This window comes from Anas platyrhynchos, chromosome 1, assembly GCF_047663525.1.
Source record: "Anas platyrhynchos isolate ZD024472 breed Pekin duck chromosome 1, IASCAAS_PekinDuck_T2T, whole genome shotgun sequence".
Taxonomy (NCBI): domain Eukaryota; kingdom Metazoa; phylum Chordata; class Aves; order Anseriformes; family Anatidae; genus Anas; species Anas platyrhynchos.
Genome location: NC_092587.1, coordinates 13,253,250 through 13,278,598, shown reverse-complemented (window position 1 = coordinate 13,278,598; position 25,349 = coordinate 13,253,250). Strand labels below are relative to the sequence as shown.

Below are 25,349 nucleotides of genomic sequence, written 5' to 3'. Positions count from 1 at the left end.
AGGCTGGACGTAGTGCTTGGGGACACGGTTCAGTGGCTGACATTAGCGGCAGGCAGGTTGAACCAGATGATCTGGGAAGGCTTCTCCATCCCTACCACCCCCCTGCCTCCCCACACCGCTAATATTTCGGGGTTCCCCCCCTTATATCCCCCAACCCCTCCCGCTCCCTCCCCGCCGACCCGGAAGCGTTCCCGGGCGGGCGCCTCCATGCGCCGGCTGCCGGCAGGCGGCGAGGCCCGGCCCGCAGCGCCCAGCTCCCAGCCCCGCTCGCAGCCCCTGGGTGCCGCCGTGCCGGGGCAGCAATGCTGCAGGCGGCCCCGGCCGGGCACCTCACGGCGCTCAGCAGGCCGCTGACGGCCGGTAGGTAGCGGCGGCTGGCTCCTGCCCGCCGGCCGTGTGCGCGGAGGGGGGTTAGGGAGCGCCCCGGGGGGGCTGCGTGAGGGAGGCGGGCAGCCAAGGGGGCTGGCGGGGGGGGACGGCCGGGTGCTGGCCCCGGGGCAGTGCCTGAGCAGCGAGTGCCGGCTGCTGAGGGGCAGCGGCCTGCGGACAGGCAGGGTTTGGTGTCCTGGGGGCGCTGGGTGCGGGTCTGCTGCCCCAGCAGGGCGGGACGGGATTTAAGTGCGGGGCAAAGTGTGCGCCCCGACCCCAAAGGCACTCTGAGTGTGGTAAGGGCTCAGGGAGGAACCACCCGAAGCACCTGCGTTCAGCTTCCTCCAATCTTCAACATACTGAGGTCTTTTCAGAGCAAACCAGGAAATCTGCTGATCCTATATCCTATAGCATTGTGCAACATTACACTATAAATAAAAATCCATACGTATACTATGTAAAATAAAATACCTACGTTCACTTCTTAATGTTAAAACCCAAAGCAACTTCACCTTCTGTGGCTTACTTTTCTGTTTTTTTGCTTATAGCATCGGTGCTCTGTCAAGTGGAACCCGTGGGAAGATGGTTTGAGGCGTTTATCAAGAGGAGAAACATAAACGTTTCTGCCTCTTTCCAGGAGCTAGAAGATGAGAAGGAACTTTCTGAAGAGTCAGGGGATGAAGAATTGCAGCTTGAAGAATTTCCTATGTTAAAAACCCTTGATCCAAAGGACTGGAAGGTATTCTGTTGATACAGACAGCGTTAATTGTATTTTCAATGGAAATCTGGCCAAGTTACCAGCCATTCCCAGCTGCTGATGAGCTCCCTTCTCATCCCATCCGAACCACTCTGTGTCCATTAGCACTATACCTGTTTTTGTGTTTTCCACACATAATTACTTGATACGGGCAAACTCAAGAGCACATCAGGAGCACTCAGAAGGATCTTAACCAATATTCTGGAGTTACATTAGTGCCTTGCTATTAAGACAGCAATTCAGTTTTCCATTAGTTGAGCTTTTTAGGATTTGATGCTTAAATCCAACATGGACTGAGGTACTGGAATTTACTGTAACAGCTTTTAAAATAATTGGTCCTATGGGTTTTTTCTAATGTTTATTGAGAGGTAATAGAATTCTGCCTCTTGCTTTTAAGAAATGGGGACAAAAAGTGTTTTTCTACATGTGTTGTGGCATTTTAGGTAATGTACATCAATGTTTATTAGGGCTTTTTTCTTTTTTTCCTCAGAATCAAGACCATTATGCAGTTCTTGGGCTGGGAAATATACGATACAGGGCTACTCAAAAACAAATCAAAGCAGCTCGTAAGTACCTTTCCCTAATAACACTACCTTTCTTTTAGATGTATAGGACTGTTTTCCACATTTAAATGCAAACATATCACAAACAAGCTTTTTACTATTTCTACAGGCCTAAAAATGCCAGCTTTTTGACTTGTGTTGTTTACCAACCTTTAAACTCAAATCACAGTTCTGAAATCCACTGGCCTAGAGCTAGTGAACTCAAAAATTTCACTAAGTTCATATCTCAGCTTTCTCATCTTGAGGTTTTTGTTAAAACAAACAAAAAGACCCACAGGCCATAACTGTGTTTTTCTGCATTTTATGGTACTTGCATACCAAGAAACATCATGTCAGGCTTCACAACTTTCATTTATATGAAGCAATGTGACTTAGAGTTGACTTTGCAAGAAGATTTAAGTTGAAGACTCATAAATAGGCTTTATAAAATAAGCTAATGGTTTTGTGAGCTGATAATTGAGAACAGTTGCATAAAGAAACTGCACTTGTATGAGTGGAATCACTGTTACCAGATAAACCACAGATAAAGCATCTACTTGCAAATGGTTAGAAGAATGGTTCCTTTGGAGCCACTTGCCTGAGTTAGGACACTGGACCAGCCTGTCACCCTCTAGCAGTCATGGCAAATTACTGTGTGTGGTCACTGAGCACAAAATGTTTTTTGCTTATAGCTTGGTTGCATTACCTTGTGTTTGGAGCTGGCTAAGATGGCACACTAAGCAAATTACTGAGTTGCACAGGAAATTGTGTTGTCTCTGGTATGTGATCATATGCTGGAGTACTTAGCAGTGCCACTGCGGATCCTGCGTTAATAACCCAGAGAGCAGCAGCTATTCTGTCTATTAGTGGCCTCGCTAATATTGTTGAGCAAGATCTGGGGCATCTCTGTCTCTTCCTGTCTTTCTTTCTCTCTGCAATTTAAGAGTGCTGAGTCAACTCCAATAGCAGCTTCAGTAGATACTCGCTAGGTGTTAGCTGTCTCTCTACATAAGCCGTAAATCCTAAGAGAGAACTTGACCACAAAGTCTTGTGTATATGCTTAGTTTTATCCACGGGTATGTGCAGCAGTCTTTACAGGCTTGTGGCTATAGTTTACTTGCAAAATTTCATCTTGGACTGTATTCAGAAGGAAATGAATACAGTTTGTATTTTATCTGAACGACTTTGATTTTGATTAGAAATCACTAAATTTATGTTTTTTTCTTTATCTTCTAGCTTGATTGCATATGGAATTGTGCAGTCTTGCACAGTTACGGTCCTGAAAACACATCGTGCTTTTTGAAGCTAACTGTGCATCTGTAGTCACTGAAGTACTTTGCTATGCATAATGTTAGACTAAGTCCTGGAAAATCAGTGCTGCTTCAGCTGATAAAAGTGAAAGTTTCTGAGTTGAGATTGTCTGGTGTCCTAGCAAAGACAAAATAGTTTTAATTCTGGCAAGAGTGTTAAATCAAAGGAAGTTCATTTACTCATATCTATTTTCTTACTTATGGTTTAAAAAATAAAAAAGTATCTAAGCAGAGGGCTGACAATTGGAATTGCTATATTATTTTTAGCAAACTACACAGTGTTAGTGATGAAGTGTTTCTAAATGTTATGCTTCTGTTTGATAGATAAATCTATGGTTTTGAAACATCATCCAGACAAGCGAAAAGCTGCAGGGGAGCAAATTGGAGAAGGTGATAATGATTATTTTACGTGCATAACTAAAGGTAAGTAATTGACTTCTTTTATTAGATGCTATCTCAGTCTGCTTGATAACCTGAAACATATTTGTAGTACTTTATTAGGTTTGTCATTGTCACTACTTTTAAAGAACCGTGCAAAGCCAAAGAAGTTCTCTTCCATTTTAGCAAACTGCTTCAATAAACAGAGATCCCATAAATGTGCCACTCTCTTTGGGTGGAAGCAGGATGGCATCACAGCTTGTTGCCATTTGTCTGCCATACCACTTGGTGATAAAGCAAAATACTTTATGTTCACAAAATGCAAACTCTTGTAGCAGTGAATGCAAGGATGAACCACTAGAGGTTGCCACATACATGCAATAAACTGATATGCTGTAAAATAATTCCTTTAAGACACCAACAGCAATTGGAAAATCTGAATACTAATGCACTTGCTCTACCAGTAGAGCATCTGTTGATTTGATCCAGGATATCAGTTTTCTCAGCTGCTCACTTTTGCCCGCAGATGGCCTAGTGAACTCGATTAAATAACATATCGTTCTTGCTTCTAGTGACCTAGAACACCGCTGCTGCGTAATTGCAGACACTTGAGGGGGGTATTCTAGGTGTAACCATGCTTATACATCTAAAAACAGGTATTTTTAAGCATTTTTTTGAATCAATAAGGTCTGTGGAGGTAGGAGGAAAAATCTTGAAATTTGTGTGTTCTAAACTTTCTAATTCTGAGTGACTTCTTTTGGTGCTAGTTAAAATGTTAGAAAATGTTATGTTAGACAAGCCAATGATATTTTCAGCCTTATTTAGAGTTGTACTAAAACTTTTCAAAAACAAGCACAGCAGTTGATTGAAGTCAGACTTTTTTGAGATCATATACATAGAGACCAAAGGAACTTTGATTTTTGTTTCAATGTGAAACAGGAAAAAAAAATCCTAACATGTTAAAATTAGTGGGGAAACCTGTTTCCCACCTGTTCTAATTATTTACCAACCTTTATTAGAAAGCTAGCTTCAAAAGGAAATTAAGATCTTCCTGCAACTTAGAATTGCAGGGAACTAAAGTTCCACTGCTGTCTAGTTAGCTCAGTGAAGACTTCTTTTCCACAGTTTCAGTCCTGTTGGAAACTGGCAGATGTTCATAATAGTACTTGTAGCTGAGTTCAGGAGTGTGCTCTGTGATCTGCATGCAAGGAGTAAAATATGTTGCGCAATAACAGCTTACAGTCTTAAGTGTAAGAACAAACAAAAAGGAAAGCATGAAGTGGCATGGAAGATGAGTAATGCTTCCAAGCAGTGCCTTGGAGGAAGGAAATGCAAAGGGGAATCTGGAGCAGGAGAGAGTGGTAACAGAATGGAGAGAAGAAACTTGGAGAGGCAGGAGTGGATAGGTGGGATTCAGAGCTGGATATGGCAAAGGAAGGAGTGGGAGATGCAGTGCTGGAGGAACGGAGTGTGTGGGAGTGGAATTGGAGATCAGTATAGAAGTGGTGTCTCTGAAAGTGGAGGAGGAGCCTACAGATATGCACAGAATTTCTTGTGTTAGGGAAATGGTAGGAGTACTATTGAAGCTCCTAGCTTGCAACGTAGAGGATAACTGGGGTCATGTAGAATATTGGCAGAGGGAATTGAAGGAAGTCCCTTACCCAGAGGGGAAGAGAAGATTGGCACACAGCAGCTTATTATTGTTTTTTTACTTTTGTTCCTTTCTCTACTAATGTGCAGTGAGATCAGTTTACAGAACCACAAAGCTCCAAGGTCTCCACCTTACCACCTTCTAGGTGCGACCTTCACAGTGCAGTTCTCTGTCCAGGGAGGCAGTCACGGAAGCCCATAAATGACTGCAACAAGAATTTGATTTCTTTGAATTCTTATTCTTATTGAAAAATAGTAAGTAATGTAGATCTGACAGAGTCAGTAATTTCATGCTTCCTTGAGGGGAAAAAAAAAAAGTTTACTGAAGCTACAGAGTGTGATTTCCAGGTTATAAGATTTCAGTAATATGATGTTCACCATCTACAGGATTGTACAAGGAGAAATAGGACAGTGTGTGTGCTCTGGCTGAGAGCTATGTGGTGTTTTATGCTCTTTCAAAGTCTCAGTACAACTTCTTCATGAGCTGCAAAAATTATTATGAATGGACCCTCTTCATGCCAGTCCTGCCTTCAGGGACTCAGGGACTGTTTTTACTCCATGCCTGTCCAAGTAGACTGTTCTGTCAATTTATCTGCAAGGATTTGGTGCAAGATAAAAGCCTGAAGGTGTCAGTCCCCAGCTACCAGTGACTGAACTGAGTTCACTGCTATAGTTTTATTTTAAATATAATATGATTTGTTACATTCTCATAGCAAAATGTGTTTTTCATAGATGTTTTCTTCCTAATTTGTTGAACAGGAATTGCCAGCAATGCTAGTTGAGATTTGATCAAAAGAATAAAATACAAAGCTGTACAGAAGTGATAAATCAAACACAGATCTGAGAGCACCTCTTCAAACATTCAGAGCCTTTTCTGTTAACATTCCCACTTTGCAGGGAAGACTCATTTTAATCTCATGTTTGATGTCTGGTAACTTTTTACAGCTTATGAAATACTGTCTGACCCTGTGAAACGACGAGCATTTAACAGCATAGATCCTACTTTTGATAACTCTGTTCCTTCCAAAAGTGAAGCAAAAGAAAACTTCTTTGAAGTCTTTTCACCGGTTTTTGATAGAAATGCAAGGTAAGCCATGTCAGACTGCCTTTACCATGCTGGAGAATCAGCATTTACAAGCTGGTTTTGTGTGTAACAGGTGGGATTTTTAAGGGCTGTTGGGAAATGCATTAATTGATAGAAGTTTAATGCAATTAAAATAGAACATTCTCAATTTATTTTAAAAATAATCTGAACTGTCACACTGAAGGCAGTGAGTTTGACCCATGAGATTTTAAAAGTCTCTGCTCCATGTTATGTATTGTCCTTTTTGTACAACACATGGTTTCATCTTAAAATTATTTACTGTACCAAGCATGTGTATGTTACTAAAAATTCATTTTTTTGTGATTTTCTTATGAGGGTGAGACATTAACAGATGACAGTAGTTATGTTCACAATTAGGTGGGGCATCCACAACTTCTCTGCCCAGAGACTTAACCATCCCTGGCAGTGTTCAAGGCCAAGCTGGATGGGGCTTTAGGCACCCTGGGCTGGTGGGAGGTGTCCCTGCCCATGGCAGGGGTTGGAACTGGGTGGTCCTTAAGGTCCCTTCCAACCTGAGCCATTCTGTGGTTAAAATACAAGGTATATGTAACTGTCAGTCTTTGGTGGTTCTCTCTTTTATGGTGTGTGACTTTTTTGTACACGATTCATCCTTGTCAATTAACTTAGTATTAAGGCTGTCATATATAAGTCTACATTCAGCTTATTTCACGGTTTACCTATATGAAAAAGTGTTTTATTGCGTGTAGCACTTTCCAACACATTCTGAACAATCTGTTGCATATTTTAAGTAGATTTTTAAAATCTCGTAGTATGTATTCCAGAGATTCAGACCTGGTTCTGTGGTTGTCAGGTGGGTTGTTCCCACCTCTGCTTGGAAAGGGATGTCATGTCATGGAGTAAGAAATTCTAGAGCCTCTGGAATAATTCCCTCTTTGTAGGAAAGAAATGGAATGGAGGCAGAGCATGCATTGTTCTCTCATTCTCTGTTAGAATATGGGGGAAACTTAATATAGCCTACCACAGAGCACATTTTGTTCACTTTTTGTAAGTGCCACTACCAACAGAGTGTGCGTGGAGAAATGAGGCCCTGTTAACAGTGTTTGCAGATATCTTGTGTTATGTATGCACAAGATATTTGTATGCACGCCAAACTTGGGTAGGAGGATTTTGCTTTTCTAGGGGAGCTCCCCCAGAAAGACACAAATGGGAGGATATTTAGAGCAAATGATCCCTTTTCTTCCTCTTTCCTGGTGCCCTTTTGTTTTGTTGGGAGGGAAACTGATTTAGTATTTGGGTTCTGTACTTAACACCTGCTGTTTTATGAAGTAAGATTTCATATATATTATTTCTTGAATATATTGATTTATTTTTCAGGTGGTCGAATAAGAAAAACGTTCCTAAACTTGGGGACATGAACTCTTCGTTTGAAGAGGTAGATGCATTCTATTCATTTTGGTAAGTTAGATGATGACCTCAGTCACTATTCACAGTGTGCAAGGTGTGCGGTGTAAAGGGTTTGCAGACCCTTTACTAGGTAGATTGTTGGCTGTGGTCTGTTCTGACTGCGTGAATTGCTTTGCAGCTGTTTAGTCCCTTCCACAAACTGTGCTGGATTTCTTCTAGTAAATACATCCACGCTGTAAATTCACAGTAACAGCTGGAGTTTTGGGCAGTGCTTGGTCAGAATAGCTGGGAACTGAGCTGCCCCACAGGCTAGGAGTGGAGTTCATTTCACTTAACTTGTGTTTTCAGGGGAGGTGTCTCCTAGGTTTAAGCTTCCCTAGTTAAGGGTGGTCTAGTCCAATAAAGTCTGGAGTTTAGAATGGAGCTTGTCTCCATTATGTCTCACATCCACTAAATATGGATATGTACATGTATATAAAGATAAAATGATTTTCTAAACTCTGCGGGCTGCATTGTATCGCCACTGCCTATAAGGGGAGATTAGGCAATTAGACTGTAAAGCTGGTGGTCCTACAGAGATGTGAATTATTAGTTTCAGTGGTATTAACACAGTATAATCATTGTAGGTGTAGGTATATGTAAATGGTATTATAAATTGTAAATAACAGTGTAATTGCCTAGAAAAATATTTAAGGTAGATTATTTGTAATAGTTTTGCTGTTTTATTTTTTCATTCATTCTTGTTATTTTTATATTTAATTTAGGTATAATTTTGATTCATGGAGAGAATTTTCCTATTTAGATGAAGAAGAAAAAGAAAAAGCTGAATGGTATGTAAATAAAAAGAAATTTGATGTGAAACTGAGAGACTAGTGTCAAGTTGCTAAATCTTGCTATATCAGACTGTAAGGCAGAGGAAGAAAGGTGGCTAACCAAGAGATGGAATTCCACTCTTCCTGTTTGTTGTCAGTCACAGACTAGTACTGCACTGTGGGCTTCTGGCCTTTTTTCCTCCCTCTTAACTGTGTAATTGAAGTAGTTCAAGAGGTGTTTCTAAGGTGCTTTGAAATTGTAAAAACAATATATGTTATAAAGCATCTCCTGTGTGTTCACTTAAGTTCAGGCTTGTAATTCCAGCAAGCCCCAGATGCAGGTTGAACCTAGACCCAGAACAGAGCAGATGAGTAAACAGCTATCGTTTCCTTCTCCGACTCTATATTAAATTATACTGAGACAAGTGATGCTATCTGGAATATAGAAGGAGTAGTTCTGATGGCTTGATAATAAAAATTGCATATTTCTTGATGTAGTGATAATAGTTGAATTACTTGGACCACACTGCTGTTGGAAAATACATCCTATTTTTTTTCTGTGTAAACACAGAACATTTAAATTAAAATAAAGCACTGTATCATTTACTCTAACCTGTCTTTCACAGGATGCAGCCTTTCACTCACTCATCCTGGTATCACCATAGCTTGCATTATATAAACCTCTTCCAAGTTCTAATAGAGACCAATTTTGCAGTAAGGTTGAGTGGTTAGCCAGCTTTGCGTCTAAGAATTGTGCCATCTTTAGGCTCTAGCTAGGCATATGTTTCTCTTACGCCTTTTTCTGCTCTTAAGTATTTGAGCCTCTCTGGACCCAGTATTCTCTTCTCTTATGAAAGTTCTGTGAAGGCACTGTAATCAATTCCTTATGAGTTGTATTTTTGATAAATTAGAGATTAATTTCTAGGCTTCTAATTGGAAGGCTCTAGAATTATTTGCATAGCCCTTTTGTACTTGCTCCTGTCCTCCTTAAACATGTTTAGACAAAGAGTACAAAGCATGCTGTACTTAGAGCTATTTGTCTGCTTCCTGCTCTTCTGTTCAGATGGCCGTGGTTCTTGTCATCCCTTCTTGCCAAAGGTTATGGTGTTCTGTTCTGATCCTTCAGTCTGTTACTGAGTCCCTTGCTCTGCTATGGGAATTGTTTCCTTTGTTCTGAAGCACACTGTTCTGCAGTTGGTTGTGTGGATGAGGATACAGATGCCACTAAAACTTTGCCTTTTTATTGACAGCGCTAACAAGTATTTCCAGATTTCGTTATCTAAGTTTAATCTCTTTAACATGAGCTGTATTGTGGCATGATTTTACCAGTGTCACCGTACTTCATGGAAAGTGTTAATTCCATGCACATACATTCACTTGATGTGACCTATTTGCTGTGAAATCGTGATAATTGGCGTTAATTATACTGCTGCCCTTTAATTAAACTATTTACCAGCATTTCAGTTGTTTTGCTTGAGCTTAACGTTACGTCAGCAAATGGATTGCATTTTGGAAACAGAGTCCATGATGTGGGCCTGTAATAACAGATGAGATGCTTGTTTTGTCGGGTGTTTTGAAGATTTGTTTGATTGTTTAAATGCTTAGCATTTTGGACATGAGCTTGGGGCTTGGAACTTCATTTTTTGAAGTTTATTTTTGAAGTATTCAGGGAAGACATCTGTATGGGGAAAACTCTTTTTAAGTGTTTGTTGCTGAATTCCTAAGTTACTGATGCTGTAGGGTATTAATGCTGAACTAACTACGCTCTCCCTTTTTAGTCGAGATGAAAGGAGATGGATTGAAAAGCAGAACAGGGCTGCCAGAGCACTGAGGAAAAAAGAGGAAATGAACAGAATTAGGATACTTGTCGGTGAGCATACAAACTGTTCTTGTAAAAAGATTTGTTAACTAACAGGGGAAGACACTTGTTTTTCTTTTGTACGTGATGTGTCCTTTCCTCTGCCAGACAACGCATACAGCTGTGATCCCAGGATAAAGAAATTTAAGGAGGAAGAAAAGGCAAAGAAAGAAGCAGAGAAGAAAGCAAAGGTAGAAGCAAAACGAAAAGAACAAGAGGCAAAAGAAAAGGTAAGCTAACTACTTGGTTTATTTGGGCTGGAAATTTCTGGTTCACTCACACCTGATCCACTGCCTCAGCTTCTAGATGTGTCTGAAAACTACTCTTAGAAGTTATGTTGGGGTTTATAGATGTGTTGTCTTTGATCCGTGTGTAACAGGCAGTGCATGGCTAACAGCCTTTTGAGAAATATGAAAATAAAGAGCACAGATCAGAGTCAAAAACTTGGAAAACTGAGTTTTGTTGTTGCATAAACTTTCAGTGGTTGAAAGGCCATCATTAGCTCCTGTGGCCTACTTCCCTCTTCATAAAATGGATACAGCTGCTTGTTGTGTGGGTATGGTCTCTGAATGTTTGATTGGTCTGAGACATTTTGAGGTACTATTTCATACCTGATTAATATCAAACAGTTTGGAAAATATGTTTCTGGAAACAGTATGAGTAGTGAAAGGTCTGGGAACTGTAGGGTGCTAAAAAGCCCTATCTTCAAAGACAACACCAGAGCACTGTATGGTATCATGGTAATAGTGGTGCAAGAGAAATGCTGGACAACTGCATTTTTCTAAGCTTATCCCCCCCCCCCCCAAGGGGTAGGGGCAGGAGATTTCATAATCTTTTATAATCTTCACTGTAGAGGAGGCCAGGATTTACAGACTAGGTCCTCATAGTGAATATCTGAAGTGATGCCAACTGGCATGAGTCACCCCTTCCCTTAAAGTTCTTGTGAAAATGAACATTGAAGTATAGCAATACACCAAAAACTGGAAACAGCATATTTTAATATTGAATGACTCAATGACTTTATAACCAGCGTGTCTTTGGACTTTTTGTGTGTTTTTTCTTTTGACTGCAGCAAAGACAAGCAGAATTAGAAGCAGCACGGTTAGCAAAAGAAAAAGAGGAAGAAGAAGTTAGGCAACAAGCATTAGTAGCAAAAAAGGAAAAAGAGATACAGAAAAAAGCAATCAAGAAAGAAAGGCAAAAACTGAGAACAACGTGCAAGGTATTTAAATGTTACTATAGTGAAATACAGGTTACATCAGTGAAATTGTTATGCTTCCTTAGATCAGACCTTATCTCATGCTTATTTTTATGGTCAGAGATGGGTATGGAAAGTGGGTTTGCTAAATACTAAAACAAGCTGACCAAATAGGCCCCAGCACAGCAGTGGCTAAAGAATGCTGTCTGTTAAGCTTTTGTTTGAAGGACAGTAAAGTTCAGGAACTTTGTAGAACATGTATTTCTGCTTCCAGAACTGGAATTACTTTTCTGATAATGAGGCAGATTGTGTTAAAATGATGGAGGAGGTGGAAAAGCTTTGTGATCGTCTTGAGCTAGCAAGGTAAGTTTTCTTGCTCCTGATTCCTTCTCGTTTTGATACCCATCTTTCTACTAGCTCTGCATTGTAACTTAATAATTTATTTTTAGTCTGCAATGCTTGAATGAAGCACTTACATCCACAACAAGGGAAGGAGGAAAGGCGGCTGTAGTAAAACAGGTAATTATGCTGAGTGTCAAATCAAATTAACAATAATTTGTTTGTGACATTTTATATGACTGAATCCAAGTAAGATAGAACATAGCTGCTGTGGACTCTGAGTTTTAGGGTCTCTGGGCAGATTTGGTTTCCACTACATTATACATAGTGCAGTTCATGGCTGGTGAAATAACCAGTGCCAACTGAGAGAAGTTTATGCATTTTTAATTAGTAAAAGACTCAAATCCCACTGTTTGTATGGTACACAGAAACAGCAGAGGAATTTAGTTTTGCCCAACAATGGGTACCATCTTACCCTGTTCTGTTACAAACGCAAAAAAAAAAAAACCCTGCCTCTACTCTGCCTGACCTGGGGCTGGATCCACAAAAGGACCTACATGCTGCAGGCTATAGGCGCTGGAAGGGCCAGTGGATTGGATGCCAAAGTAGAGGAAAAGCAAGACATTTGTGACCAAGATTCATAAAACTCCACAAGGATGTGCCTAAATATGCCAGCAGGGAAAAGCCATTTGGACTAAAAAGGCTGAATACGTCTTGCATAGAGAGTGAGATGCTTTCTTTCATCCACTTTGGAGTCAGATCTGTGAGTGTTATTTCCTGATGGAGATGATCTGTCCCCATCCCAGAGGCAGGTTTACTCATCAGGAAACCGAAGGCTTAAGATTCAAATGCTTCTGTTCTACAAGTGACTGAATCCAATCTCCCAGTTTCCAGCAGAGTGTTCCAAACACAGGACGTTAATCTCTCTGTTCAAGCTGTTCTACTTTTGCATTAATAAAAACTCTTTTGAGATAATTTCCCTTTTGCCAGGAAGATTTTATTGTAAGATAGGGAGAAACCTACTTTGGGCATCCATCCTTCCAGCAGGTTGTAAGAGCATAGCCTTCTGATGTCACCAAGACTGGATTTGGAACACTCAGAAGTAGATACATGAATATGTCACACTACAATCTCAAGAAGTGATTACAGTTCACAATGACTTATGGTAGATAACTTCTGCTGAATTGCTTTCTAACAAACTACACATAGCCATCTAAGCCTGAGTAAGCACTTAACTGTAACAACCCAAATTTTAGCTATTAATGCTAGTTTAGCTAACCTGTTGAAGAGAATTTCTGCCCTAACCAGGTTTAGGTAGCAGTTATGCTGGAAGGTTTCAGAATTACGGTACTCAATAGGGATGTTGGGCTGCCCCCAGTCACCTGTTTAAGCTCTTAATCCTTTTGTGGATCTGCCCCTTGGTGTCAGATGTTGGCCTGGACATTCCAGTAATATGCAGAAGTCTTGCCTTAATCCTGGGAGCATTTGTATAATTTCCTAGTGAATTTGTGATAGATTATCCACTACAGTGGAAACCCGGGATGGCCAAATCTACACACAGGATGGAGGGAGATGATACTGGAGCAAATGAGCTCCATTTCCTTACGTATAACATGAAGAACAGAAACTAAGCAAAATTCAAGGCTCAAAGCAATTGCAGAGAGTGGGGTTTTTGTCATCACGTGGTTCTTTTTCCCTAAATAAAAATGCTCATTTACAACCCTTCAGATAGAAGAAATAAATGAACAAATAAGGCGAGAGAAAGAAGAGGCAGAGGCTCGTATGCGCCAAGCGACAAAGAGTTCAGAGAAGTCAACCACTGGTGGTGGAGGGGGGAGCAAAAACTGGCCAGAAGATGATCTACAGTTGTTAATTAAAGCTGTGAACCTCTTCCCAGCAGGGACTAATTCAAGGTACTTCTTGGTGTTGGTGTTAAAAGCCCTATTAGCAATTTTTAATTAAATAACAAGTGTAATACAGCGTATTTTCAGACCACGTTAAGTATGATGTCAGTATAAGGACTCCTTAAATATCTTTCTTTTCCTTGACTGGACAGCAGTCAAGAGTCCTCATCAAGGACCTGAGCCTAGATACCTGATCCTCTAGGCTGATCAGGTGCAGAGCTTCCCTTCTGTTTTGCAAGAACACACGAAGAGTAATTCAGGGGCTAGGTGTGACCCCGTTCTCTCCTGCTGAATCCCCTTTATCTGGTGTTTAGGCACTCTTTTGAGGGGCAGTGGAAAAACAGGGCTAGTAACAGCTCAGCCTGTTTAAACTTGCTCAGGGGTTGGTATAAATGTGTTCAGCTGTGTACAGTAGCCTGGTTCTATTTGGATGAAGATCAGCTTTACATAATGTGCTGTTTTTTCCCCTTTCTATCCTTGCTTCAGGTGGGAAGTTATTGCCAATTACATGAACTTGCACTCTACTACTGGAATAAAACGAACAGCAAAAGATGTCATCAATAAAGCAAAGAGCCTCCAGAAGCTTGGTATCTTTCTTAGCTTATTTTTGTATTAAGACGGTCTGCATGCTTCTCTACAGCTTAATTTTCTTTGAGCAGCATTGTTTCTGTTGTGAGAAAATGCCCTATATATCCCAAAAAGAAACGTACGGTGGAAAATTGAGAGGAGCATTTCTGTGACTCAGTATTTTCAGCCCCATAGCTATCACATAAGTCCCTACCTCATGAGTGAATCTCAGAAATTCTTTTAACTTCATGCACATGCAGAATTCTAGGCCCTGTTCATTACCTAGGCTCCTTTATACCTGGAGCGGGTGGAACTGTTCTCTGAAGGCATCTGGAATAAATAGAATTGATGAGTCTATAGAGACGCTTTAAAAAGACAAAGGAGATTCAGCACCAGTCAGACAGCTAAATTAACGTGGCTTATCTCCTTGCACAGTAAACGTAGGCTAGAGAGCTGGGATACTGAGAAAAGACTCTGGAGGCTGTTCTCAAGGAAAATCAAAACACACAGCTATAGAAAAAACAGTTTTGAAGTTGTTTCTCCATACGAAACCACATACCTGTACGAGGAGGATCCAGACTCTCCCCTGCATTCCTGCCTGCCTGACACACTGGTAGCCTGAGTAACACAGATCTGTGCCACAGCCCTTCTGTGGGAGTAATCCCTCCTGATCTCACTGAAGCAGCAGATTCAGGCTTAAGTTTGTGAGGAGGATGTAGTCACTTGAGCAGTATAAAGCAACTTAGGAGTTGGAAAACCAGGCACTTTGAGCAAAATACATTGGATGCTGAGAGATTTTTATCTACCAACCTCTTTACCATTTTTTGATTGTGTTTATTAACTTAAAAAATCTGCCAATGTTTTTATTACTACATCTGGCTTTAATTTTGTTGCAGTAACTATTCTGTTTAATGTCTGTTCCTAATAGACCCTCATCAAAAAGATGATATCAACAAGAAAGCGTTTGACAAATTTAAAAAGGAACACGGTGTGGTGCCTCAGATGGACAGTGCTGCGCCCTCGGAACGATTTGAAGGTAAAAGTGAAAAGGAAGCTCTTGCACTCGTCTCTGCTATTCACCTTAGTAAGAAAGTAATCTAGAACTCTAAGCCTTGCTTACAAACTACTAGCAAGTAAACAGGTGATGCAAGCTCAGTTACTGGATTTAATTTGAGGGTTTCTGGTACATTTAGTGCAAACCAAGGCAGTCAGTGACAATTCGGAGTGCTTCCTGGGGAGCCAACAGGTTTAAGTCAGATGCTGAGATCATTTGTTCCTCGGAAGGTGCTATGTTTTCAGGCAAGAGCAGGCCTGAGGGGCTGCACTTGAGATACAGGATCATCCTACAGCTAAGCGTTGGTCTCCTGTTAAACCCCAGACACCCCCATCAAACTTTCCAGAGCCTTGCAGCAGGCTGGTTCCTTACTGGAATATAAAAGGAAGAACAACATTGCTGCCCTAGGAATGTGGTTTCACAGGACAGCCATGGTTATCTAACACCTGGCTGACAACAAGTTGTTACCTTCCTGTCTCCCTGCTGTATTTAAATATCCTGGCTGCAACTTTGGCCAGTCTGTTTCAGTGTTGCTTTTTTTCCAGACTTTAGTACTGGATATCCCTTAAATCAAATCGGTGGTATCACAGAGCTGCAAGGACTTAAAATCAATTGTATTTTCACAGTATTTTCTTACACTTACCTCAAGGAGTCATTACTAAATGTATTTTTACTGTCACTTTTGATTTTGAAAACAGGATCATGTTTAGATTCATCCCCTTGGACTACAGAAGAACAAAAGCTTTTAGAACAAGCACTGAAGACTTATCCAGTAAATACTGCTGAAAGATGGGAGAAAATAGCAGCAGCTGTCCCAGGCCGCTCAAAAAAGGACTGCATGAAGCGATATAAGGTAAGGCTTTCTTACCTCCTTCTAGGATTGTAATTAGCTCAGGTTTTGTTAGAGTCCAGTGCTTTTACTTTTGCCATCCCTCCCCCAAGACAGTATTCCGACAACCACAAATTAGCAGAAGATAGCACTTTACGGAGAATTTTGTTTTTAACCCAGAAAAGCAGTAGAAATAAGGTTTTCTTCAGTGTAAGTACTAAAACTGGAAGCTGGGAAGAAGTCTGTCCCTTGAAATTTGTCTTAAAATTTCAGCACCTTCTTGGAGATGGTGCGAAGTCCTATCCCTAGCCCCCTTTGTATTCCCTTTTGTACTACTGGGGAAGTAGATGAGCACTGATCTTCGACACTGTGTCGGTATTAATTTGTTTCCAGGAGAAATTTTTTATGGTATTAAACTATCGGGATTCCTCACGGTGTTGAGAGCTAGTACACTGGTTCATCAGGCTGATTACAAATGCTCAAAACCATGGCATTCCTAAGGTATGCATTTTAAATAAGTTTTTGTTTTTCCCTCCATCTCCAGGAACTCGTTGAAATGGTCAAGGCAAAGAAAGCTGCTCAAGAACAAGTGATGAATGCTACTAAAGTCAAGAAATGACTTTTACTGACAATCTTTGTTTTATAATAAAAATGCAAATACTATACACGTTTTCATTCTCTCCTTAGTTGTACAGATACACAGGACTATGGTTGGTGTTTGAGTTTTAATCTCAAATGCATTTTTTGAAGTCAAAAGCAGTGTGTTTTTTTTCTCTTAAAGCTCAAACATACTGGAAGTTCTTGTTCACTACTCACGACGTCAACACATGCCACTGCAGATTTTGTTATACTCTGGAAGTTGTTCAATTGGACCTGGAATTTAAAGAAAGTTGACCATGACACATGCTAGACTGATAAGAGAGAGGGTGGAGGAGTTACAGAAGGTGAGCTTAGACAACATACCCACAGCAGCAACTGCAGGATGCTTATCATAGATGTACTTCTTGCAAACTTCTCTAATAGTCTGGGCATCAATAGCCTGAAAGGGTTAGAGACAGACATATTTTGTTACTAAACCTGTCTTAAAATAAGTATTAAGTCAGTGTTCTTAATTTCTTTTGTATAATCCAGAGGAACAGGTGCCAGAACAGTTAGAAGGTTTCTCCCTTGGAGACGGTCTAAACTCTACTGTTTCTTCCTATAACAAATAAGAAATTAAATTACTACAGTAAGGGCCTAATCAAAGACTTTCAGCAGGAGTGCCACTTACTTCAATCCTCGCTTCAAGTTCTGGAATTGGGATTCTGCGCTTATAACAGAGCATTTGTCTTCCGATGTCTTCACAGATTGGGGTGGAGCCTAAAACAGGAAAACTCACTTCAGTTATCAGCACAGAGTAGCAGGAAGTAAGAATAAAAAGCAATCTGGTTCTCACCATCAAGTTGTAGCAGCATATTTGTCTTTAGAAGATTTTTTGCTCGAGCTACTTCATTTTCTGTAACACTCGTGCAAAGTCTCATCCTGAAAAACAGTTTAAATCCAAAAGCATTAAATAATGCTAACCTGTAGCATTAATGGTTGTGTACCTCTTTACCACAAGCACTGAGTATATCTACCCACACATGTTTTTTCTACAGCCAGAGCTGGTAAGAGTTCTTGGTATGAAAATAAGCTCTAGGACTCCTAGAAGCAGCTTAAGGATAGTGTTTTTCTGGAAGCATACCAATATTCAGTCTAAAAGCAAGTTTTTCCTCTTAGAAGAGCTGCATTTCATTTTATTAATGTTTTGAGCCACGTGCAGTCCATGCTTGCTAGCTTGAGCATGGCTGTTGGTAAGATAATGGGAACCAAGCAATTAGAGGTAATTAGCCCAGAAGGCAAGCCGTTACTGCCTGGCTCTTGGGAAGAGATGGGAACTGTATAAATAACATCACACTTCAGAGAGAAGACTCTACTAGGAGGACAGAGGGATGCTGTAGGTAGCTTAACACATTATAGCACAAGAATGGTTCACATCTTCCCTGGTGCTGAACTCCAGCAAACAGGCAGCTAAAATGATATTTTTACCTAAGAGTTGTTTATAGAGGTCTCAGAATAATGGTACATGAGAAGTGCTCTGTGTGATTAAAGAAACTCCGCAGTTTCAAGTTTTAACTGCAGCCGCTTCAAGTCAATGGCCTTAAATAACACGTCTGTTTCTAATCACATCTGCAGTTCAAGTCTTAGAAGTGCACCTATGGACATGATTTCATTCGTCTAAGGCCTTAAATCTAATTTGAAAATATCTCTAGTCACAGGTTTCAAGATTCCATATAACAGCTCCTTTACTTGACATAATTTCATTTTCCCATGTACTCACTAGAGCTCTGTGTAACACCACCACCTGGTGTGCCACGTGGGCCAGTAACCGTAGAACAGTTAACTAGTAATGGTATTTAAAGCTAATTGCACTCTCATTATGCTCATTCATTATTCTGAATAATTACTTTCAGTTGTCAAACATGCAGTTCCTGGGTACTGCATGCTGACTTAATCGCATTCTAACGGGTTTAACACATTTTTAGAACTCCTGACACTTGTGAGACAAAAAGAAAATCACTGCCTATTTACCTTGTAAGAGCAATGTGAACTGTAGTTAGCAGTAGTAGCACTTATTCTAGGGCAAAAAACAAGCCTAAACCCTAAACTATTCATTCTAAGTAAGGGTGCCAGAAACTGGCTGCTGGGACTGTGCATCTCAAGTGCCAAAGTTTAAAACTAGATGGATTTATTTTTCCCAGGCAAGCCTAAGCAGAGAAATAGTCTCTTTAAGTAATTAATATTTTTAAAAGTTTATTTGTCCACAGAAAATAGTCCTTTTATGGAAACCATTGTTTGCTTACCATTCTCTCTGAACAAAGTGCACCATGTCCTGGATAGTTGATGGCTCACAGACCATGTAGAGGCCCCACAGCCCCGTATCAGTGTAGCAGGTGTTGAAGGACTGGAAACTATGACACAAGTTCCCATGGCAAGCAGTCTGAGCAAGCTTACTGGATAAGTTCTGCTGAAGCAAGAGAAAACATATTTCATTCATTTTCTGAAAGCTTGCTAGTCTCCCGTTTTCATTTCAATGCGACAGAACATGCAGTGGTATCACAGGCTCCAGCAGAACCTACACAGTCAAGCATCAGTTCTTCATCTCAACAATTTCTTCCCTTGCATGTAGTCCAAACAGCTTCCAAATAACAGCCCAGGTCATAAAGCCACAAAGGTTCAGGAAAGGGTCGGTTACTGATAACCCCCGTGTTCCAATGTCACGTCAACGCCCTCAGTTACAACTGAGGGGGGCAGTATTGGCAGCACCCCACTCAGACAACCTCGTGAACAGCAGGAAGGAGCTTGCAGGTTCACTCACCACGCCTCCTCCAAAGGAGCGGTCCCAGTTACCTATCAGGGTGTTTGCTACCATGAGGGGGATCGTGTCCGGGTCAGCCCAGCCAGCTGCTTCCACGGCTATCGCCAGGTGCGCCAAAGGCATCTTGTCATCTCTTATGCGGATCTGTGGGAGCACACGAAAGTGGCTGTAGGGCGACCTGCACGCGGTAACGTACATGGCAAGCTAAATGTCAGGAGACAGACACTTCCAGCCCAATGCCACAAACATGAAGAGAAATTGATGACAAACAGCAGCAAGGAAAGTTGAGGGCTTTTCAAAACCTGAATACCACTGGGAATGGAACACAGATGCCTTGGCTTTCTGCCATACCCTTTAAATCAGTGATTCCCAGTAAGAGAAAATGCTCTCACAGTGCAGGCCAGGCACTAAAAGGAAAGCAGCAGCAGGGGTAAGGGAGGTATTCCCTCAGAAACTGGTAAGACAGAGAAAGTGGTGGCAGTGAGGCTTGCCCAAGAAAAGTTGGAAATTCCTGCTTGGAAAGCAGCTACTCCAGTTGCCCTCAGTGTGGGCAAGAAGCCTTGTAATCTGCTAAGTGTGCAGCTGAGAAGCTCTCCTCGCAGGGGATAAAGGGCCGGCTCAAAAAGCCATTGAGCTGCTTACCTCACTGCCCGTGAAGCTGCAAGGTGGCAGGGGTGGCAGCCCTCCTTCCGGAGCAGACGGCAAGTTACCGAAGTGGCATTTGGCAAGGTCAAGTAGCTCATCGTGACAGACCCCTGAACAAAGATGTTTCACACACTTTGTCATGTTACTCTGTGAACAGTTCATTTAACTTGCTACGCAGTTTGAAGGCTCAACCAACCAGCAACTTCTGGGTCCCCCCCTTTAACGCCACGCTTTCAGATTTCTCCCAGCACTCCGTTATGCAGAGTAAGATCACGATCATACTCCAAATCAAGCTGTTTGCTCTCTATTTCAAGCCTCAAAATTATTTCTCCCTCTCTCTGCTTTTCTTGCTTCTCCTCTTTCCATACAGAATTCCTTCTAGGCCCTTCTTTTCGTGCCCAGATGGAAAAATGACCTTACCCACTTCAAGTTATTGTTTTAAGGATGTTTCTGAAACTTTACTGAGGGAAAAGGGAACAGAAGTTCAAAGGCTATGAAGGCACAAACTAAACATGCAGGGCTAACAATGAACATCCAGGACGTACCGAACAATGGGCAATTCAGCACGTTGCTCCCTAAAACTTAAAGGTCTGTGGCTTTAACTACAGTTTCACATGACCAAGGGTGAATATCTCATACAGACCTCCAGCAGCAGCCAGGACTATTCTGGGTCCTTTGTAATGTGTTGTTATGTACTCCACCAAGTCATTGCGGTTTATGGATCTGGAAACAGTCAAGGAAACATCACTGCCATGTCAGTAAAGTTTTTTTTTTTTTACAAGAAGAAATAGAAATACAGAATAATATAGTATCAGAGTAATTATAAGTTCTGCCAGTGCACAGATGCAAAAAGCTAAAATAAGGACAGCTTCCTGAACAGGAAAGTGGACCTTTATACATTTTTCCTTTCAAAGCTGTTATAGCTTCCTGATAAAGAACAGGAATTACAACTCCGCTCCCTGTTAATCTCACTCAGGTGAGTGATAAGATCCACTAATGATCCCATGCCAATTTTAAACCAGTACGCTTAGTAATCTCCTGGTCTGAATCAGTATAAACAAGGTCTGAAAGAGCAGTGTGAACGCAGTTTTATTTCTGGTAACGCCAACACCTGACTGATGGGAAAAAGAAGCGCTTACAATTTTGTGTCAGTGCATTTTTAATAAACAGGAGAAAGTAATGTCAAATAATGAAGATGTGCAATAAATACATAAACTTCATCGTAACGCCTGCATAAAGTAGAACTAAAGCAATATGGGAATTCTTAGTTACATCCAGCACAACTTCATCTACCTTTCAGAGTAAAAATTACAGCTGAAGTTGTTCCCCACATTTTCAGAGGGATCTTTTAAATATAGAGAAGTTGCCAACAATTAAAGACAACCACAAACTTGCACATACTTGATGTTTTCCGTGGGTCCTAAAATCGTCCTTCCTAGGGCTGTGTTCTGATAGGCTGTAGCATGAAGGTAATCAAAGACAACTTCCTGTAAATTGGTTTCAACCTCTTGCATCTCTCGAAGTATAACTCCTCGCTCACGCTCAATCTCTGCTTCTCCCAGGGTGCTGTTCTGAATTATGTCAGCAAGAATTTCCACAGCTAAATGAAAATAAAGATAGGAATGGAAATTATTTTCAGGCTACCAGAAAAATCTGGTTTTAAAAGTAAAACCCACCCCAAAGCCCAAGTGACCCAAAATGTAGTAATAAGATTGGCAGTTTGGAATTTTAAAAACTTCTACATTTTTTTTTTAAATGAGAATGCTAAATGCTACAGCTTTACTTTAAAAGAGAGACTTGTTCTGCAGGAAGGGAGAAGTCCAAAAGGCACTTCTGGGGTAGGGAGAAAAAATCTAGCTGACAAAAATGTTTCAAGTATCAACTTCATTGTTGGCACATTCCTTTCCAAATCTGCATCCTCACATTCCTGTGAAGTTGAAGAAGGTACTCGTTGCCCAGGAAAGATGGGACTGTTAGGCTGCAAAAGCATCACTCTTATGCATTGTCAGGAGGTGGATAAGCATTTTTGGTCTTTGCCACTTCTCTAATGAATAAAAGCAGTTACCTCTTGGTAAATCTTTTGAAAAAGCCTTTGCATAATACACTGTTTGTTCCCTGGACGTATAGGCATTCAGATGAGCTCCCATGTTCTCAATTTCTAGTTCAAGGTCTAACTGAGATCTCTTTTTTGTTCCCTGAAACAAAACAATAAAAAAGTCAGATTAAATCCTTGAATTCACCTACTCATCATTACTCCTGTTTGTCTGCAAAAGTCAAAGCCAAAAAGAAGAAAGTCTTCTGAAATGGAAACTGGCTTGCTAATCTCTCCCATGTTGAAAGTCAAATATAAACCCTACTATGTTCCCAAATGAAAATAAAAAGCTGGCAAAAGGTAGACTGTGTGTCTTAAGAATACTACAAGTTAAAAGCAAGTTAAAAATAGAGGTGTGTTACTAATGTATAGTTGTGTACCATCTCCAAGGGACTAGGAATTTCGCTTCATTTTCTAGCTGAAACCAAGTCTGAGTTGGTTTCCCCTCTCTTCTCGTTTTGTAAACTGTATTTAGACAATTCTGACAACGTTCCATCACTGATCTCTAACAATAACTAGCTTAGAAATTCATCATAAATTTGTAAGCCAATACTCATACTCACCTTGAAAGCCATATGCTCAAGGAAGTGAGCAGTTCCATTGTTCTTCTCATTTTCATACCTGCTTCCAGCATCAATCCAAAGTCCAACCTCATCAGGGAAAAAAAGAAAACATTTTATCAGCCAATCATGCAGCTTTGCTGTTTTTCCTGTACAAAACAAACTTAGATTTTCAAGACCTACTTTTAAACAACTTTTTCCTTAGGTTAAACCAGGTTTTCAAGGAAAAAAAAAATGATCTTCACAAAAATCGAATCACAAATCACTTAGGAAAACCTTCATTTCCCATCTTGTAACTTAACAATAATTGCTAATAAACATTGATAGAATCCAACTTAGTTCCACAAGGAAACAAACATACATAAAATTATGAAAAAACATTCCCTTTACAAGTTACCTACTGTGCATGTTGAAAGTCCAGAGTCTTCAGAAGCTACTTGCAAGCCATTTTCCAGAGGACTCACCCTAGTTTCAGGAACATTTAAGACTACTTCTGTTGCTGCCTTGGAAACTCTGAACCTGCCTGTTCCTACATGTACAGACTGTAAGAAAAAAACATCAGTCATGTATACACTGTAAGTTATATCCTAGTATGCACTTCCAAAAATGTATTCCTGAACTTAAATGTAAGTTCAGAAATCTATTTTAAAGCATGCATTTTCAAAAATATTTTTTACACAGAGTTATTTGCCAATATTTAATTTGGGAATACATTAACTGACTTCAGAAAAAAAAGAAAAAAAACAAACATGAAAACAATGAAAATGGAGTAGACTTCATCTCCTTCCCTACAACCAACTGTTCTGGCAGAAAACCTGTAGGAACTTGAATATGTCCTTTAGCATCTGAAATCTTTTTGGGTACCTGTTTTCTAATGTGAATGGAGATCCAATGCAAGGAATTATGTCAAGGACTGCAAACTGGGGGTGTTTATTCTGGAGCAGAGGAGGCTCAGGGCAGGCCTTATTGCTCTTTGTAGCTACCTGAAAGGAAGGTGTGGGGAGCTGGGGGTCGGCCTCTTCTCACAGGGAACTGGTGACAGGACCAGAGGGAATGGCCTCGAGTTGTGCCAGGGGAGGTTCAGGCTGGCAATGAGGAGCCATTTCTGCTCAGAAAGAGCAGTCAGGCACTGGGACGGGTTGCCCAGGGAGGTGGTGGAGTCACCGTTCCTGGGGGTGTTCAAGGAGAGGTTGGACGTGGTGCTTGGGGACATGGGTTAGTGGTGGCATTGGTGGTAGGGGGTGGTTGGACCCGGTGATCTCGGAGGGCTTCTCCAACTTTAATGGTCCTGTGATTCAAAACAGGGGCAGCTATGGAGTCAGACCCGTTTGCTCAGGGGAGGGTGGCTTTTGGTGTTGTTTATTTATTTATTGACTGGAGTCTGCAGCAAGCCCTGGGGCTCGGCACCCCTCAGCCCGGCGCTGCCCGGTCCCCATGAGGGGGCAGCCGCCCCCCTCCCGCCTCCCCTCAGCCGGGCGAGGACTACAGCTCCCGCCATGCTCAGCGGCAGCCGCACGCACTGCCCCCCCGCTAGGACTACAATTCCCAGCGTGCACCGCGCCGCCTCCAGCAAGACCACCACCCCCCCGCCGCCCCCATCGCGGCCTCCCGAGCGCCAGCGCGGGCAGCCACCGAGACGCTGGGGCCCTCCGTGGATCCCCCCCGTCCTCGCCCCGCCGCCTACCCGGTTCCCCGGGCCGGGCGATCGCAAAAGGCGAGGACGCCAGGGCAGGAAGAGCCGCCGCACTGCTAAGCGAGCTGTAGGCGCCGCCATTTTGTGTGGTGGCCGGGCGCTTCCGGCGGGAGCTGCGCAGGCTCCCCTCAGCGCTCCCCTCAGCGCTCCCCTCAGCGCTCCCCTCAGGCAGCGCCGATACTTCCGCAGCTGTCACTGGTCATGTGTCCACCCTGTCGCTGTCCCTTGCTTTGTCCTCAATAAATTAAGAGATTAAAACAATTAAAAGCTGTCTCCTCGTCTCTGTCTGCCCTTTTTCTAGCCCTCGCGGGGGTCCCGGCGGCTGAGGGGGGTAGCCCTGGGGAGTGGGCGAGTTGGTGCTCTCTTCAGGAGCGCGGCTCCCCCTGCAATTCGTGTTTTCGGTGGGAAGTGCCAGCAAACAGCCTTCAAACTAATGGTTAATTGTAAACTGCCACAAAATAGGCCTAAGTGACAAGCACTCTGCTCTTCTAATGCTACTCCCAGAACAAGACAGTTGAGGAAAGTCAGTTTTCTTCCTAAAAGACCGCTGTCAGCTTCACTACATTCAAAGCTGTGTGTTTTACTAGTCAGTCTGTGCTCTGCTGTGGGTAGAGCTTTACACCTGCTGAGGTTTGCTGAGCCTCCTGTTGCCATGTGGGATTCAGTTAGGATAGGCCACTTCAGCATTTCCCATCATTTTCCATTAGACAGAATGAAGCTCACAAGGGAAATCCAGTTATTTAGATAATAATCTAAAGTCTTGTTTTATGAAGTATTCTGGACGTATGGAATGTACCCAAAAGACCGGACTGCTAGGAATAGGACAGCTTCATCTGCACCAATAAACACGATGCTCTGCCAAGGCCAGCTGGCAGGGAGCAGCCCTGCGAGCAGTCCCATGTGCTCTGGCTGCTCAGTGCCAGGC

The 25,349-nt window shown here is 41.8% G+C and overlaps 2 protein-coding genes across 3 annotated transcripts; one reads left to right on the top strand and one right to left on the bottom strand.

Moving 5' to 3' along the window:
• Window positions 1-170: 170 nt before the first annotated feature.
• DNAJC2 (DnaJ heat shock protein family (Hsp40) member C2) lies at window positions 171-16,700 on the top strand. Its single transcript, XM_027459467.3, has 17 exons — window positions 171-360; window positions 918-1,108; window positions 1,617-1,692; window positions 3,303-3,401; window positions 5,952-6,093; window positions 7,447-7,527; window positions 8,241-8,306; window positions 10,067-10,158; window positions 10,255-10,376; window positions 11,219-11,368; window positions 11,619-11,707; window positions 11,794-11,863; window positions 13,412-13,596; window positions 14,074-14,174; window positions 15,083-15,190; window positions 15,907-16,061; window positions 16,582-16,700. Exons 1-17 carry the CDS (start codon window positions 303-305, stop codon window positions 16,654-16,656), a joined length of 1,860 nt encoding a protein of 619 aa, XP_027315268.3. The 5' UTR covers window positions 171-302; the 3' UTR covers window positions 16,657-16,700.
• Window positions 16,631-24,575, bottom strand: PMPCB (peptidase, mitochondrial processing subunit beta). 2 transcript variants are annotated; one of them, XM_027459481.3, is made up of 13 exons: window positions 24,416-24,575; window positions 23,133-23,273; window positions 22,735-22,821; window positions 22,145-22,274; window positions 21,481-21,679; window positions 20,723-20,802; window positions 20,077-20,189; window positions 19,435-19,578; window positions 18,920-19,083; window positions 17,473-17,558; window positions 17,308-17,396; window positions 17,001-17,076; window positions 16,631-16,910 (listed from the first exon to the last, which is right to left on the bottom strand). In XM_027459481.3, the coding sequence occupies exons 1-13, from the start codon at window positions 24,503-24,505 to the stop codon at window positions 16,858-16,860; spliced, it is 1,452 nt and encodes a 483-aa protein (XP_027315282.3). In that variant the 5' UTR covers window positions 24,506-24,575; the 3' UTR covers window positions 16,631-16,857. The 2 variants fall into 2 exon arrangements, with proteins under 2 accessions (XP_027315282.3, XP_027315288.3); XM_027459487.3 differs by having other exon boundaries at window positions 18,920-19,080.
• Window positions 24,576-25,349: the final 774 nt, after the last annotated feature.

Coding starts and splice junctions, on each gene's coding strand:
- DNAJC2 (XM_027459467.3), top strand. CDS start 303: ATGCTGCAGGCGGCCCCGGCCGGGCACCTCACGGCGCTCAGCAGGCCG. Junction 361..917: donor CAGCAGGCCGCTGACGGCCG/GTAGGTAGCGGC, acceptor TTTTGCTTATAG/CATCGGTGCTCTGTCAAGTG. Junction 3,402..5,951: donor TTTTACGTGCATAACTAAAG/GTAAGTAATTGA, acceptor AACTTTTTACAG/CTTATGAAATACTGTCTGAC.
- PMPCB (XM_027459481.3), bottom strand. CDS start 24,505: ATGGCGGCGCCTACAGCTCGCTTAGCAGTGCGGCGGCTCTTCCTGCCC. Junction 20,803..21,480: donor GGACCCACGGAAAACATCAA/GTATGTGCAAGT, acceptor GACTGTTTCCAG/ATCCATAAACCGCAATGACT. Junction 19,579..20,076: donor GCAGCTTCACGGGCAGTGAG/GTAAGCAGCTCA, acceptor GTGCTCCCACAG/ATCCGCATAAGAGATGACAA.